General features: G+C 35.3%; 1 protein-coding gene across 12 annotated transcripts in view; it reads left to right on the forward strand.

Annotated features, from left to right (window-relative positions):
* The window catches only part of ZNF800 (zinc finger protein 800), a 188,101-nt gene that overhangs the window by 152,461 nt on the left and 17,071 nt on the right, over window positions 1-18,569 (forward strand). For 10 of the 12 annotated variants that reach the window (XM_058724399.1, XM_058724402.1, XM_058724400.1 and 7 more), the window contains one exon: window positions 1,985-3,677. In XM_058724399.1, the coding sequence (XP_058580382.1) occupies window positions 1,985-3,677 (1,693 nt within the window). Of the gene's footprint in view, window positions 1-1,984; window positions 4,215-4,917; window positions 6,703-18,569 lie in introns of those variants that run through there. The other 2 variants (XM_058724409.1, XM_058724407.1) reach the window with 2 other exon arrangements.

The raw sequence follows: 18,569 nt of genomic DNA on the forward strand, positions 1-18,569 counted from the left end.
ATATAGGAGGTTCGATTTATGAGTATATTTATTTGTATTAAAATACTGGGTATTGTTTTTGAATGTTTATGTAGACCAGAGAGTATATATTCAGGATTTTTCTAAGTTAAAATATGAGTGCTTTAAGGGACTATTGATATTTTTCATTTTCACTTCTTTAACAACGTTTTACATATGACTGTTAATTTACTAAGATTACTGTTAAGTAAATGAGGCTAGAAATAGGGCGCAAAGAATGAGTAAATGAGTTGATTTCTTGGGGATGGTGAAGAGCATTAAAAAATATTAATCATTCCATTTTTTTCTGGGTCTTGGTTTGAAGATTAGTTTTGTTCTCAGTTAAATTTATTTATAGATCAGTCATTTTATCAGAAATTAGATTGTCTTATAGGCTAACTTGAGATCTGAAATAGCTTTATGTGACAGAGGCAGGTTGAGGCTAATAAAGTCTTTGTGGAGCCACATGTTTGTTGGATTAAGTATACCGACCATGTACGATTAAGTACGCAGTATACATAATGGTATTATTTTCTTGCTATAAAGAACCGGTACAAATTCCTTAAAATATTTTATTAAGTAATAGGTTACATTCATTATGTCTTGTTCAGGAGTTTAACTCTTTGCGGACTTACAAATTTATAGAATTTGTTTTCTCGGTTTGATACTATAGTTGCATTATAGATTTTGTGTACTTTTCAATTTAACTTTTTTGGGATGGGAATGAAATGAAAACTCCAAATATCTAAAGTACCACTTTAATTACTAGCATGAAGTTGATATAAAGTATATTATAGCACATAATTGAAACAAAAATTCCTCTATTTGGAAATTTTTCTTACCACTGTTATATCTTGCTGTACTTGTTTTTAATCATTGAGATATAAATGAAAAGGCAGTCTATGGGGATAAGTTTTAAACCTGACCTTTTAATAATTGAAGTACTAGTAGAAAATTAGTTATTTCTGATAGTTATTCTTTGCAATTTTTTAGTGTAGAGTTGACTTTTAGATATATAGATAAATGGATTTGTTGGATTATTGTGTACTTCTCTTGGCAATACTCACTCTAGAAATACTTCTGTGAAAGTGTTATCCTTCCTGTAGACACTCCTTTATCCATTTTAATTAGGAAGATCACTAGAAGAGCAATAGTGAATCATTTCTTGATTTCTAAATGGATAGCCAGATTTGATGCTGTATTTGTGGCCAGATTTTAGAGTTGTGTGTGGAAACATAACTAGTGTTAGATAGTTCTGGGGTATATAATAGGAATATTTGGTTTCCCATAAGGGATGTAATTATTGTACAAATAAAACTAGCTCTGTTTTTTGAGTAAAAATCTATAGTTTTTAATCAGTTGCTTTAATGGTATTGTGTCATGTTAAGAAAACATTGAATAGGACTGAGTTTAGCACTTCTATACATGTCATTCATATTTATATCCTACAGATTTTTCTTTTCCAGTTCTATCAGATGTCTATACAAGTAGACTAGATTATTTATTATGGATTAAGTTAATAGGACTGCTGTTATGTTTCCTAAAAAAAGAATCACTTTTATATAGAATAGTACATTCTTCATGATGTTTTATCCATCTTGGGTTGTAAGAACTTTGATGTGCCTTTGCGAGCCTAAAAATTTTAGACTAAAAATTTGAAATACTGTTTTCATTGTTTAGGACACTCGTGTATTTGTATTAAGGGCACTTAGAAGTGGAAGTAGCTCTTCAGATTGCATTTATTCCTTGACGTTTGTGTGCCATGATGAGATTTTAAATTAATTTTAGTTTAATTAATACTAATTTTTGTAAAACTACATTAAATGTATAAATTATAAAATACAGAAAAGTAGATAATGCTCATAAAAAAATACAAACCAGTAATGTAATAAGTTTTAAGGTAGAAGTTCATAATACAACTTTAAATATTAGAGAGCTAGAGCAGGCTAATTATTTCAGATTAAAATGTTGTTTTTTTTCTTAACAGACCTTCCTGATGTAAATGATAAACAAAGTCAAGCCATAAACGATCTCCTAGAAGCCATATATCCAAGTGTGGACAAGCGAGAATATATTATTAAGCTAGAACCCATAGAAACTAATCAAAATGCAGTGTTTCAGTATATTTCAAGGACTGATAATCCTACTGAAGTCACAGAGTCAAGCAGTACTCCTGAACAAACCGAAGTTCAAATACAGGAAACTAGCACTGAACAGTCTAAAACAGTACCAGTTATAGATACAGAGGTGGAAACTGTAGAGCCCCCTCCTGTTGAGATTGTTGCAGATGAAGTTGCACCTACATCTGATGAGCAACCTCAGGAATCACAGGCTGACTTGGAAACTTCTGACAATTCTGATTTTGGTCACCAGTTGATATGTTGTCTTTGTAGAAAAGAATTCAATTCCAGACGAGGCGTTCGTCGTCACATTCGAAAAGTACACAAGAAAAAGATGGAAGAACTAAAAAAGTACATTGAAACACGAAAGAATCCAAACCAGTCCTCTAAAGGACGCAGTAAGAATGTTCTAGTTCCATTAAGTAGGAGTTGTCCAGTATGTTGTAAATCATTTGCTACAAAAGCGAATGTAAGGAGGCATTTTGATGAAGTTCATAGAGGACTAAGGAGGGATTCAATTACTCCTGATATAGCAACAAAGCCTGGGCAACCTTTGTTCCTGGATTCTGTTTCTCCTAAAAAATCTTTTAAGACTCGAAAACAAAAGTCGTCTTCAAAGGCTGAATACAATTTAACTGCATGCAAATGCCTCCTTTGCAAGAGGAAATATAGTTCACAAATAATGCTTAAAAGACATATGCAAATTGTCCACAAGATAACTCTTTCTGGAACAAACTCTAAAAGAGAGAAAGGCCCTAATAATACTGCCAGCAGTTCAGAAATAAAAGTTAAAGTTGAACCAGCAGATTCTGTAGAATCTTCACCCCCTTCCATTACCCATTCTCCACAGAATGAATTAAAGGGAACAAATCATTCAAATGAAAAAAAGAACACACCGGCAGCACAGAAAAATAAAGTTAAACAAGACTCTGAAAGCCCTAAATCAACTAGTCCGTCTGCTGCAGGTGGCCAGCAGAAAACCAGGAAACCAAAACTTTCAGCTGGCTTTGACTTTAAGCAACTTTACTGTAAACTTTGTAAACGTCAGTTTACTTCCAAACAGAACTTGACTAAACACATTGAGTTGCACACAGATGGGAATAACATTTATGTTAAATTCTACAAGTGTCCTCTTTGCACTTATGAAACTCGTCGGAAGCGCGATGTGATACGACATATAACTGTGGTTCATAAAAAGTCATCCCGCTATCTTGGGAAAATAACAGCCAGTTTAGAGATCAGAGCTATAAAGAAGCCCATTGATTTTGTTCTAAATAAAGTGGCAAAAAGAGGCCCTTCGAGGGATGAGGCAAAACATAGTGATTCAAAACATGATGGCACTTCTAACTCTCCTAGTAAAAAGTATGAAGTAGCTGACGTTGGTATTGAAGTAAAAGTCACAAAAAACTTTTCTCTTCACAGATGCAATAAATGTGGAAAGGCATTTGCCAAAAAGACTTATCTTGAACATCATAAGAAAACTCATAAGGCAAATGCTTCCAATTCACCTGAAGGAAACAAAACCAAAGGCCGAAGTACAAGATCTAAGGCTCTTGTCTGGTGAGGAACAGTTACAGAGTTTTGCTTTTTTCCCCCCATCGAACTAAAAAAAATCATTTGACCATAATTTATAGGTGGTTCCATTTTAATACATGTTTGCTTCCATATATCTTATGGCATTGGGAACTGCAAGAGTAATGTGCATATTGCATTTACCTCTTCAGTGACCTTTATTCCAGTGGCTTGGGAACAAAAGTTAACTTCAGAACTTATCTTCCACAGGACAATGCATTATAGTTCTAGGTAGATGGCACAGGGTCAGTGCTTTCCTCTCAATGTTGTAAAATATATACGTTTATATTGGCTTATGTTTACAATAGAAGTCTTCTGTTTAACTAACTTTGCACAGGTTTAATTTGATTTAGTGACTTAGTCTACTAATGAATACATTGTAGGAAAAGTTAAATATATTAGAATGAATTTGTGAAGGCGATAATTATAGGAAAAAAGTCTTTTGAGGCACTGTAATTATTGTAAAAATTAATCTGTGATGGCTAAATAAAGTGCTGCACTAAGAAAAAGAAAATCCCCAAATTGGATTTAGAACAATTAGCATTTATTATTTATGTTTAACATAGTGCTTCCAGTCAAAGGGGGGAACTTGATAAACAAAAGTTTGGATTTTTTTTTTTCCTTCTCCTTAGGAGTGTGTGTTAGTTACTGTTTTTAGTTTTGATCTGCGGAAAAAGTGATTATTTAGGTTCAAAATCTTACTTTTCCCTTTTTGTTTAAACAGACTTTTTGTGATCATTTCAACATAGTTAATATTATTAAGTAGGTTTTTTTTTTTTTTTTTTAATCTTTTTTTGTGGTTGTGCGTTGCAAGAAAAGGAAAATCCCTATTGGGAAAAAAGAAAAAAATTTACTTTTTTAGAAGGTTTTGGAATAAATGTAGATTTTTAAAAATGCAATATGAAATAAGGAGTAGACTCCCTCTACTTGTTTTTGCAAGTCTGTCTATATTTTTAAAAGTTTACCTTCAGTACCTGTGTCCCCTGTATTAAGGCATTTAATATATTTAATTAGTATTACATTAGTTTGGGATTCAGGTTCTAAGCAGTATACTTAGTTTGAGTACTGAGTAGGTTAAATGTTGTGATTTGAGTATCACACATGTTTTTATTTGTGTGGAAACTTGAGGTGAAACCATCCTTTAGAAGTGATTTACTGTTGTATAATTTTTAAAACAAGGTTTTATTGGTAAACTCAAAAGTGTTCATTTATTCCCATTTCTCCTCAGATAACTTCAAGTGATGTACGAAAAGGTTTGGAGTTCATTTTTGTGGAAAGACTTTAAATTGGTGTTAGAACCACTAAACATCTTCAAATGGTACTATGAGAAAAAAAGGAAAAACATTTTCATAAATATTCGACTGTAACTGCTGTTTTCTGACTAAAATAATAACCATCTAACCACTTGTTTCTAAGGCACTGCCTCTTCCAGCACTTTCAAGTAGCTGTGACATTACATATTGTCATCACAGTCCATCAGCTAACCACCCTTGACCTTGTGCATTTGGTCTGCAGTTCCTACAAAAATGTTGCAAATTTTGTTTTCCAAACAATTTGTTGATTAAAGCGATCAACAACCTGAAGAATATATCACCACTGGTGATTTTTAATTGACAGAGACTTTATATCTTAGTGACTTTAGTTTTGTTTCACTTTATTTGGCAAAATTTTCATCTGAATTGTACAGATCTATTTCCTAGTGAGTGTATGTTAGGACCAAAAGAGAAATTAGTATCAACATATTATAAATATTTAGCCTACTAAGTATTTGTAATTATTTTTACATTCATTTATTTCTAACTTGTTCTCCAGCACTTAAATGTTTGAAAGTTTCATTCTAAAATATATTCAGCAGAAAGTTCCAGTTCATTTTCGTCCATGGATCATTATTTTTATTTGTCAACATCTGAGGTTTTTATGAAAATTAAACATTCCCCTTTTTTTCTTTAAATTTTATACAAAGCACTTTAATAATAGATGCAACTTAATTTTTCAGTTTCTGTATATTTTTTTTTTAAAGACCACACATTTACTAATGTTAGTATGAAGGTAGTAAATAGCTTACTGATATTTTATGGATGCAGACAATCCATGCACAACCACTTCTTATGATATTAGTTTAATTCTTTAAATATTGCTAAAAAAGGAAGATGGGAGTATAAACCCTGAAGTTTTTTCTCCCAAGTAAAATCTTAAATGACTACTTTAGATGATATTTGATTCCTACTGTAAAATTTGGAAAATAATGAATTCTTGTCCATTTTTGTAATCAAGATTTTAGGAAAAACAGAAGTACATCTATCTTTATGAAATATTGGGCAGGTTTTTGTGTATCAATATTTTGTACTTTTTAGGGAATATTTTATTTTTTAGTAATTTTTGTCAAATTCTAATTTTAAAAGGTACAGCAGAGAACATACCATGTTTTTATATAGGTTCATACCTGTACTTAGGAGGGACCCTGTCCATCTATATACTTCTTGTAAAAATTTTAAAGTGTTGAAGATCCACAAGGTCATAATAAAATGCTTCTATAGCTAGAAAAACATTTACCCTTCCCAGTGCTTTGCACTAAAATATACTGTGAAAGGAAACTAGAAAGACTGTAACTGTTGCTGGAAATGTTCTATATTGAATGTACATGCTCTTGTTGGAAAAATGTACTATATGTGATGGAAATAAACCAGACTCAAAATTATTTCAGCTAAATGTGCTTCAACAAAGGTGCATTGGTTGAAACTTAAATGTTTTATCAAATTTAAATTTATTCAGTGACTATGAGCAGCTACACTTGAATTATACCCTAATAGTTTTATTTTTAAGAATTAGAGTGATAATTTCTCTTTAATTTAAAAACAGATTTACTTTTCCACATATGGAAAACTTGTACTTCTATACCTAACTTTAATGATTAATATCATAATATATTTAGGGAACTAAATGTGTAGGTGGTATTTCATTTATAAACCATCTTCATTAGTTGCACATTATTAAATCTGTATGTTTGACTTTTGCAAGGTGTTATCTTTTATACATTCTTACACACAAGACATCTTCCAAAGATACATTCCAGACTTAAGTACCTACAACCAGTGAAAAGATATGAGTATTCCTAAAAAGTTTGGGGGTAGTTCTTTGCTACAGCCTCTCATCTATATGTCAGCCTATCGTTCTCTACTTTACTTGTTAAATACCGTAGGGAATAAAGAAAAATAGCCTGATGTTGATGGAGGGGAGCCCAATTACTGGAATTCCTTTATTTCAACTCCCCTATTTCCACAATACTATTCATAGTTTGTCTCCACCCATAACTCTAGGCCCACCGAGCAGGAATTTCGAAGGAGGAATTGAGGGTTCCAAGGACTGTCAAAAGGTTTCATGTGGGTCTTAGAGGAAGAAATAGAACTATGTCAGGATGCGTCTGTCTAAATTAGAATTGCCTAGAGAGATTGGGAATATTTTATCATAGTAGCCAAATCAGTGGATCATGGCAGAGAGGAGTTAGAGGCTAAACAAGTTTAGAGAGGTGGAATGAACACGTAAGAAGTTATTAGATGTTCTTTGTTCTTCCTATTTCTTTCTGGTCTTCATCTTTATTTTTTGGTTTTATTTTGATTCAGGATCTGTCTTCTCAGAGGCTGAGGCTTGAGACTCTTAAGGAGAAGAGTCCTAGGAAATTTGTGGCAGAAGCTTTTCTGCATGCAAATATAAGCAATATTTGTAGCACTTTTTGTTGTGGGGAGGAGTAGTTAAGCAGGTAAAGAGCCATCAGAAACTGCTTATTTTATATTAAAACCTATCTTTGGCTACCAATTATATCTACCTTTGCTATTATTTGATCAATCAAGAGTTTTCCTGTAGAATTCAACTCCTCGTTTCCTGAGATACATTCCATACGTCGTAAGTGTGGTGGAAGAGGAAAAACAATGAAAAGTATGGCTTGCATTTCAACTTCATAAGTTTGGGTAGTGCAAGTGAGAGCTGGATGAGGTATGGCTGACACTGGGCAGGTGTTTATTAGAACATGGAGATATATACCTTGAATGTATGATAACTTTTTTTTTTTCATGTCTCTGTTTCCCTCTCTTTCCTCCCAACTTCAGGAAGAAAGCCTCCTCTTGAAGAATATATATATTCTTTATTCTTGTAGAATATATAAATTCTTGGCCTACTTTTGTACATATGAGCTGAGTTTTTGGCTTGTATTATTGAAAAGTACTTTACTTTTTTTAGGGATGTGTATTTGTTATATTGTTTTATGATCAATAGGCTGTTCTACTCATTTTGCTTGAAAGAGCCCATGGATGCAGTAGCAGGGAGTTTTGTGGTCTTTCTAGGGCTTGAGTTTACCAATAGGTGTTATGGCAAGAAAGTATTGAGATAGACACAAGTGGCTATCATATCCTATTGTGAAGTTGCAAAAGATGTTTTCAAATAGCATGACCTCTGAAAAAGAAATGCTTCTTAAACTTTAGAAATTAGGTTTCCAGGTTTCCTACAGTGGCCAATGGAAGTATTCTCGATCCTTAGTTAGGAGTTTTAGAAGTTCCTTTTTTTAATGGAATCCATAGATTACCAGGATTATGATTTAGCTGTGACTCTAAGAGTTGATCTGAAGCCGAGCTCTAAGATACGTGTAGCAAAATGTTGGCTGTTGCATTATACAAAATCCTTCTGTACTCTGTGCTATTCTTTCCCTCTTCTCCAACTTTAGAAACCTAAGGATTAGAAAGAAGTAAGGATCAGCAGTCTTAAGAATGGCTGTTGTTTGGTTTCTAAGGAATTAGGCACATGATATAACGTAGAATAAAACATGTTTCACTTAAACTCACCTGCAATTATTTTGACTTTTCTAACTTTCAAATTCACTCCTGTCTCCTAGAATTTGTTTCTGTACTATTTTACTCTGAGTTCTCTTTTGAATTTCTGGCTTTTCTTTTGTTTTTTTTTTTTTTTTTTGCTTCTCTACCAAGTACCAAGATAGCAAAAATGTTTTTTGAGAAGGTAAGAGGGTGGAAAGTCAGCTCATTTCTTCCTGAATATTTGTCATTCTAAATTTGATTTGTCAGGCTTATTATTTCTTTTCAAACTGCTTCTTCTGCATATATTCACCACCATGCACCCCAAGCAGAGGTGAACTTAATGAAGACCATAGTTGTGTCTGGTTGGGAAAATGCCTGAAGTTGGAGGTTTTACTGTTTGTGCCCACTCAGCAGAGTTAATTTGCTTGATTGTTTATATTTGAAGTCAGGGACTATGTCTTGATAATTTTGTTTAGTGCCTAGCACATTTTCATGTATACGCAGGCACTGTGAATAAAAACTTGATATTCAAGTGAGTGGTAGCTTTTTCCATCTCAGAATCGTGCTGTCATATACTTTGAGACTTTGGGTTTTAATTTCATAAACTTTTAATGTTTATTTATTTTTGAGGGAGGGACGGAGAGAGAGAGAGAGAGACAGGCAGACAGGCAAAGAGGGAGACAGAGAATCTGAAGCAGGCTCCAGGCTCTGAGCTGTCAGCACAGAGCCTGACGTGGGGCTTGAACTCATGGACTGTGTGATCATGACCTGAGCTGAAGTCGGACGCTTAACCGACAGAGCCACCCAGGTGCCCCATCATTTCATAAGCTTTTATTATTTCAATATTGATTTTAGTTATTTTAGAAAATGCTGCCAGTACTAAGATGATAGTTTGTAATAATAAACAGAACTCTTCATATTAGATAATAATAATGAGTATTCATGGAGTGCTGACTGTATGCCATGTACTCTGCTATCCTTTACGTGCATAATGCCCCTCATCGACCAAGAAGACCCACCAATAAGATCCACCAGTAAGAACTGTTACTTCATTATCTCCATTTTATAGAATTCTGAGTTTCAACGTAGAATTTCAGTGATTTACTTAAGTTCACATAGCTAGGGAATAACAGAATTGAGACTTGACACTAGGTCTTGACTACAAAGCATGTGCTCTTAATCCGTGCACGTTACATTTGCACATTGTACTGTTTGCAAAGCACATCTACCACATTACCTTATTGGCAGCTTAGTGTAATGATCTGGAGCTAGATTAGTTGGTGAAATTTTTGTATCCACACATTATTTCCTGTGTGGCTTTGTACTAGTTACTTAATCATTCTGTGTCCTAGTTACCTCATCTGTGAAACGGGGATAATATCTACCTTATGGGGTTCTGAGGATAAAATGAAAAACACGTGAAACATTTAAAGTAGTGCTTGGCATGTTACAATAAATGTTGGATATGGTTACCATAAGTGATTTTCATAGCATTGGAAATGTGTAATGTTTTTATTACCACTTAAAGTTTAGATTGAAATGGGTGCATTAGGAGAGAACTTTATTGCTACACATCAGATTTTAACTCTTGCTTTGTATTTAATTGGGACAATGAAGACAACCGACTGTATTATTATTTGCTGTCAGTTTTCTTCTGATCAGATATTACTAGTTTACCATTCTCATAAATTTTTCACTCATCTTGAAAAAAGGTATTAGGTAGTTTTAAGCACATTCATTTTAAGTTTGGCTTTGTTTTTATGGTTACTCCCCAGAATAATCCATCTGTCTTAAAATTCTTATTAGTATCTGTCCCATCACACAAAAATTTTATTGTTGGTCATGTGCAGAATATTGACATGGAGCTAATATTAATTGATTAACATAGCTGAAACATTTCTGTAAAAGTATATATGCAGTACTATTTGAAAGAAAGCTTCAGTTATGGGATGAGTAGATTCTTCAGGAGAGCATGATTTGGGCTAAGTCAGGAATTTCTTGGGTAAATGTGTCACGAAGAGGTAAGAAGTGGTACTTTCAAAAGTCTTACCCCTGGTAGTCATTAGTGGCAGTACTCCAAATTTCACTGAGGCCCAAGTACTGTTAGATTATCTGCCGAAAGGGTTTACGCACATACCCAATTGTTCCTGCTTTTACTTTTTTAACAATAAGATAATGATTTTAGAAACTTTTGTATTTAGGGACTTGTATAATTTGCAACACCAGAGAACGTTTGTCCCTAGGTTTGGATGAACCTTCGTATTCTGAACTTCAGATCAAGTGCTGGGGTTCCAGCGCCTGTGTTGTATGGCTTCTTAGTGATGCTGATACTCAAATACTTGTGTCAGGTATCTGGAGCATATTCCTGGCACACAAAACACTGTGATGTGTAAGGCGTAGAATGATAATGCTTGAAAAAATAGCCAAACCAAAATAAACCAAAAAACAAAAACAAAAAAAAAAACCCCTTACTTTGAATGCTTGAGCAATAATAACATGAAGCTATCCGGGTGTCCTGCTTTATATAATCTCATTAGCACTTTCAGTACAAGAGTGTGTAATGATGTTACGTCGAGAGGAAAAGTTATTACACCAAAATGAGCCCTAAGTGCATGGAACTGTTATTACAACTCAGGTTTTGAATATTCGTTTTTAATCTCTGCTATCTGTGGGATTATACTGAAAATAAATTAGCTCTGAGCAATGGAACTGTGGCTTTTAGTCAGACTTTCTAAGTGTGCAAAAATATTTTTTTAAAGAAGTTTGAGACTCTTCTTGCATAGATTGGGCCTTTGGTAAACCTGAACCCCAAAATACCTGTTAGGTGTGACTAGTAGCTTTTATTTTGGATGGAAGGAAAAAGCAAGGAATACTTTTCTTCTAAGAAAAAAAATAGTGAAGCACTAGGAAGATATTGTATGCACAAGTGATTGAATTATATGAAAAAATACTTTTAGGGAAAGGATTTTTATGTCATTTCCTTGAATTTTTGACATAAGTTGTTAGGGGCTTTTTAGAAAAGCTTCTGTAGGAGAGTGGCTATGTCATTTTCAAGCCTTTTGATCATTGGAGATTGGTTGAATTCCTTGAAATTTAATGTGCTGGGCATTTGCAGATGGTTGAGACTTTCTGAGCTTTGTCCTTTCCTTTGGGCAGGCTTCAAGGTGATGAGATAGTCTAATGAGAGTGTCATAAAGATGGTCAAAAACATACTTAGTGAAATTTATGCATAATTTTCAGTGTATCGTCAAGTTAAACTTTTTCTGAAACATTTTCACATTTTTCCAATTTGCCCTTTCTTTGCTTGTCCATCGTGACTAGTCAACTGTTGTTGTGTATGATTATGAGAGAACAAAATCACTTATTTGCCGTAAAATGTGGACATAAACAGATTATTGTACACACAGGAGGAAGAGATGATTTTGTTTCCTGTAGCTCCCTTGGATCTCTTTTTAATCTTTAAGTGCACAATTGTAATGATATAAATTGTTAAATTTAAAGGTTTAAGATACATCTCTGAAGCCCCACCCCACCCCCTTTTTAAAAACGGTTAACTAGAGCAAAGTAACAGTGTAACACTGTGTCTTCAAATCACAGATGCTACAAGATGGAACTAAGACCCACAATGCTTAGATTACCACCCACCCAGTTTGCCTTGTCATCTAATTGCAGCTCTGTTGAGTGTATGTGCACTCATATATAAAAATACTGTGCCATGCTTTATTTTATTTTATTTTATTTTATTTTATTTTATTTTATTTTATTTTATTTTATTTTATTTTATTATTTATTTTTGGTTGCAAGCAGAGTTTTACTTGGTCTGTAGCTAGTAATGAAAGGCTTATTAGAAAGCTTCATGTGGGAAAATAAGGGAGATTGAAACTGGCTTCACCATATAGATTTCAACTAGGTGTTAACAGAACCTGGAAAAAATCAATGCAGCTGTAGTGACTGGGTATGGTCCTCTTAGCAGCAGCAGTATTCTCTGCTGTTATTGCCCTTCTCAGACTCTGTTTTTACTTTTTATTTTTAAACTAATAACCTTATTCTGTATCTTTTCAATGTGGTTATAACTGCCTCATTACTTCTGCTGCCTGCCTTCTCTGCTTTTCAGCTACTTTCCATATAGCTCGTAAGAAAAAAATCTGATTAAGTTAGGTTTATTCCCTGTCGGGCAAATCTCCCATGCCAGGTCTTTTCATCGGTTGCTGGCCATAAGTTGCTCTTCATAGATTGGCTGCTTTTGGGATATGTGCTCCCCCATTGCTCCTGTCACTGGTGATCACGGTGGCAGAGTCAGTGGCATAAAACCTATTCCTGAACCCAATAAAAGGAATCTTGGTGGGAATCTTTTAAAAGAGGGATCTGGATAGTTCTGGAATGTAATCTTTCCAGTACACATGATTAGATAGAATTAGATAAAGGGGATTAAGAGTACTCTTCCTGAGGGGCGCCTTGGTGGCTCAGGCGCCTGGGTGGCTCAGTCGGTTGAGCGTCCAACTTTGGCTCAGGTCATATCTCGCCGTTCATGAGTGCAAGCCCCATGTCGGGCTCTGTGCTGACAGCTCGGAGCCTGGAACCTGCTTCGGATTCTGTGTCTCCCTCTCTCTGCCCCTTCCCCACTTATGCTCTGTCTCTCTCTGTCTCTCAAAGGTGAATAAACGTTAAAAAAAAAAAAAAAAGTACTCTTCCCGGGATGAGCACTGAGTAATGAATAGAAATGTTGAATCATACTGTACACCTGAAACTAATATAACACTGTATGTTAATTATACTTCAGTTAAGAAAGTCAGAGTTGGTAGGTACCAGATTTGTGGTGTTAATCTGTCTTGCTCTAAAAAAAAAATAAACTAAAACTAAAAAGGTGATAGAATTAAAAGTAACCTGGGACTTTGAGTGTTCGGTCAGTGCAGCATCAGTCCTTTCCATCCTCATCCTGAGAAAATGTGGAAAAGAGTTTTCTAATCAGCGTCTGCAGTTCCTTTTCTGAACTGCCTGGTGCTGTTTCCATCTTCAGCTTTGCAGATTCATAGAAGTTTTCACTCTGAAAGAACCATTACATCTCCTGTACCAGCGTATTAGACCATTCTGTCAATTGCTGCTGCTTTCCACACACGTCTGATTATGCTGTATAGTTTGAGTTGGTGATTTAGTGAACCCTTTAAGTATTGCTTCTGTTCTTCTACTTGTATTTTCCATGTTTGGGTTCACTCTGCATTAGCTGTTTTATATCTTCTCATTCATTCCTTCCATGACACATACCGTTGGTTGAGTGTCCATCATGTGCCTGGTACTATTCCAGTCTTTTGGGGCAACAGAATCGTAACAGTGGTTAAAGCATGGATTTTTAAGAATGATGATTTTCAAGTCCTGGCTCCTTTACTTGCTAGTTACTTAATCTTTCTAAGCTTGAGTTTTTGTCTGTAAAATGATAATATTAGAAACTACCTTATAGGTAGGTTTGTTGTGGGAATTTATACAAATTTAGTGATATATTGTATTTTATATACTCAGCACAATGCGTGGCTCAAGTAAGAGCTCAATAAATATGCATTATTACTGTTGTAGTAATCACTAAAATTATTATCAATTTGCTCTGAAATACTTTCTAGCACTTAGTGTCTGGTTATCTTGCTTTGCCATTTGTGGTTCGTTGCCTTTTTGTTGGCATTAATCCAACCGTTTAATGAAAAGTCAGATGTAACATCCGTGATAAAGCCAAGATACCCAGCAGTTTATTAAGGTAAAACATACTATTTTATGGTCTTTAATCTGCTGCCACTTTTAATAGCACCTTCTGCTGATTGTTAAAGAATTTGTTGAACCTTTCATATAATTTTGCTTCTCTGTGGCTGTTTTATAGAAGCATGTATAGTTTGAGTATAGAGACTCAAAGCAGCTTTTGGTTTTACTCTTTTGTTGTAAACATTAGGCTGTGGGTACATGAACATACTCTGAATTTACAAGCAAGAATTATGTCTTCTATTTGCATCACCAGTGCCTCACAGTGTAGTTGGCATATAACAGGTGCTTAGAGAATGTTGAAGGAAGGAAAACGGAAGGCAGGAACAGGACATCAGGGATCTTCAGGCTTATCATTAGTCCACAAATATACCTTTGCTTTTAAGCTTCCTTCCCATTACATCATCTTCTGATCTGTATAGTTTCTCTACCTGTGAGCTCCTCTTTGTTTCTGTTACTGCTGGCTTCTGTTGCCTGCCTTCTTTGTGTGAACCTCTTAGCTTCTGCCATTGCTACTCAGTGATGGTGACAGATTCAAACTCATGGCAGTGCTGTATTGACTGTATATGCTGTAAGTAATCCATAATCCATTGCACGCTGTATGGATGCACATTTAGTGATTTTTTTAGCTGGCTCTTTTAAAGGTTTACTTTTGTTTAATTCATGTTTATTGAATTCTTTGAAATTCAGCTCACATTTCACTTCCTATTCCATTCCCAGATCTCAACAAAAAGCAGGCAGCTAATTGTTGATATTAGTTGTTGATATTGCTGCTTCTGTCATTTGTGTAATCTTAGAAATTGGGATTGATTAGTTATTTTGTTTATGTAATTCTCACATTGCCTACTTTAGAACTTTTGCACTGTCCTTAAAGCCTCCAGCTGTATTTTTGCTCCCTTGGTAAGAAGCAGCTTAGCCTGTATCATGGCAAAAGGTAGAGGCATTTCTTTATGCTCCCCTTCTGCATCACACTTACTTTCTTGTCTTCTATTCCTTCTTTGATTCTTTGCAGAAAGAAGTGTTCTTCTTTTCCAAGTCCAACACTTCTGCCCTTTTTCCCCCAAGACCTTCCTTCAACAACCCTCCTCTCTTTTCCCCTCCCCATCTTCTGTCTTCCTTTCCACAAGCTTCTCCCCCTCAGCCCACAAATATGCTCAAATTCCTTTCAGCCAGAAAGTAAACTTTACCTACATACTACCTTCAATCTAGTTACTGCCATCTGTTCCTGCTTCCTTTCACTGTCAGGCTTCCACGTGCTTTCATACTGCTCTGTTTTAGCACCACTTTCACTATAACTTTGTATGTCCTTGTCTTCCTTCTCCTTTAGACTATAAAGCTCTTAGATATGTGTGTTGATCACCATTGATTCCTCAGGGCCTAGGACAGTTCCTGGTCCATAGTAGGCATTCAGTAAATATTTGTTGAATGAATGAACAATATAGTGCCATGCCTATACCACTCACTTGTGAACCATCTGCAATTTTTTTCTACCCCTGCATTTCTATTAAAAGTTCACTTGAAGGACATCAATGCCCACATAAATGCTACATCTGGTGGCTTCTCGCTTTTCATCATTCTTGACCTCTTCATGACCATTAATACTTATAAATTTACTTTTCCCAGATTTTTACGGTCACTTATAACTGGGTCACCTTGGGATAATCTCAGCATGGTATTGCGTCAAAAACAAACAAACAAACATCTTTGTTTCCAAAAATCTTTGGAAAATAATGAACCTATTTACTATTTTACAGAAATTTCATAAGGAGGTAGAAAGGTACAATTACATAAAGCTTAAATCCTCATACAACTTGGCAGCTTCCTCCAATCTCTCTTCTGTAACATTTCTCCCAAAACGTTCTGTGAACTTTCTATCCAAAACCCCTTGACCACTTTTCCCATCTTTATTTTCGTCTAAGAATAACTTTCCAGTTTAAATCACTTTAGCCTCTCAGGTTTTTCCAGTTCTTTTCATACCCATTATCCTGCTCAGGATTCTAAAAGTCTAGGAACATTCTCTTGATTTCATCTGGTTTGCCGTTACTAACTTTGCATGATTTTGCTTAATCTTGAAGCTTTAGATCAGACACTATGTCTCCAGTGAGTATTTCCTGACTTCCAAAGTTTGGCTAGGTTTCCCCTGAGTATGTTTCTATAGAACCTCATCAATAACTATATTGAAATGATCTATTTGTGCCTCTTTCTTAGACTATAAGCATCTTAAGGGTAGGGCTCCTATCTTTTCTTCATACCCCTGGCATCTTATAATGCATCGGGAACATGGTGGATGTTGATAAATATTTATTGAACTGATGCTTCTGTGAACTCTGAGCCTTTCTTGCCTTTGGCATTTGTTAGTAGGCCTTTAAATGTGGATCAAACTTTCCTGAGTCCTTTTTCTTTTTTTTTTATACCGTCTCAGTGATTTCTTTACTTCCAGAGCATCAGTTATCATTTCTGTGAAGATGACCCCAAACCTGTTCTCTAGCCTGGCTGTTCTCCTGATTATAAGACCATTTGATTTCAAAGTTGCATGTCAGACATCTCTATAAAATGTTTCTCCAGTATCTTAAATGCAACAAAAACTCAGTAAACCAAACTTGTTATCTTCCCGTTAAACTTGTTCCTTCTTTATGTGTTCCCTGTGTCAATTCTTCACACTCCTACCCTCCCAGTTGCCTAGACTAATTAGAATCCTAGGAAATACCTGGACTTTTTTTTTTTTTTTCTTTCTCTCACACTCTTCACGTAATCAGTGATCAACGCCTGTTCATCTTTTCCTGTGACTGTTTTTTACATTTGGCTCTTCCTTGCCATCTCCATCTTTAGTAGTTTAGTTTGGACTCTTATCTCTTACCTACACTATTGTATTAGTCTTGTAACTGACCTCCTCTCTAATCTGTCTTCCATGCTGCTGTCAGAATTATCTTCCTAAAACACAGATGTGCTGTTACTGTATGTTCCTTACTTGACTGATTTATTCATTCTCAGGTGTCAGTTTGTCACTTCTAAAGAAAGACAACCTAAAGTATGTCTCCCTTGTAGTTCTGTTTCATATTCCTTTCCTAGTTGTCATCTAATACAGTTTGTGATTATGCTTATATTTGTGCATTGACTTGTTTAATGTCTGTCTTCCCAGTGGAGAAATTTATGTAAGAGACTGAGTGAGGATAGTTATGTAGACACTGTGCCTAGCACAATACTCGGGACATGGTAATGCTTTAAAAATATTTGTTGAATGAGTGGATGAATGATAGCTTATCAGTATAGGCAAATAGGAGATAGTAAAGGCAGAGAAGTTACAGGGCCCTAGAATCTTCTACATCCTCATAGACCTTCGTCTGTAGTTCTAGTTTTTCTGTAATAGTAATGGGCTTCTCCCTTCTGTCTATTGCATTTATTTCCATGAGGATGGGAGTCAACAATTACCCCACACTCACACTAATGCTGATGTGACTGCAGTTGATTTGGGGGCCACTGGGTGGTGGCAGCTAGATTTGTTTACCCGGTATTGATGCATAGGTGGTGCCCTAGGCATGCAGGCAAACAGGTATTTGCTAGGTTGAATTAACCCAGATTCCCTTTTAGCTCCTTGAGTGATGCAAGCCTTTATACCACATGTTAATTAAAGTGTTTATTACTTGTAGGACTAGTTGTATTTGAAATGAGGTGTTTATTTGCCTTTTAAAGATTGAAGATTTCAATTGAATGAACTTTCATTGAATAGAAGCTGAATAAATCATTTGAAAATATTATCTAGGGGTAGGTCAGTAATAATAAGCAAATTAAACTTTTTGTCCACCCTGTGAGGCCTGCCCAGGTTTCAAAAATCAAGGAATTTTATAAGTATTCTTCAGATTTTACTATTTCATAGATTGACCAGCTTCATCCATTCAGTAGGCATATAGAGCTCCTGCCTTGTGTAAGGCGCTGATTTAGGTGCTAGGGTTACAGAGGTAAGAAACAGTTCTTCCTCTTTTTTTTTTTTTTCTTTCACCATATGAAATTTATTGTCAAAATGGTTTCCATACAACACCCAGTGCTCATCCCAAAAGGTGCCCTCCTCAATACCCATCCCCCACCCTGCCCTCCCTCCCACCCCCCATCAACCCTCAGTTTGTTCTCAGTTTTTAAGAGTCTCTCATGCTTTGGCTCTCTCCCACTCTAACCTCTTTTTTTTTTTTTTTCCTTCCCCTCCCCCATGGGTTTCTGTTAAGTTTCTCAGGATCCACATAAGAGTGAAAACATACGGTATCTGTCTTTCTCTGTATGGCTTATTTCACTTAGCATCACACTCTCCATTTCCATCCATGTTGCTACAAAGGGCCATATTTCG

The sequence above is a fragment of the Neofelis nebulosa genome, chromosome 4, assembly GCF_028018385.1.
Source record: "Neofelis nebulosa isolate mNeoNeb1 chromosome 4, mNeoNeb1.pri, whole genome shotgun sequence".
NCBI lineage: Eukaryota > Metazoa > Chordata > Mammalia > Carnivora > Felidae > Neofelis > Neofelis nebulosa.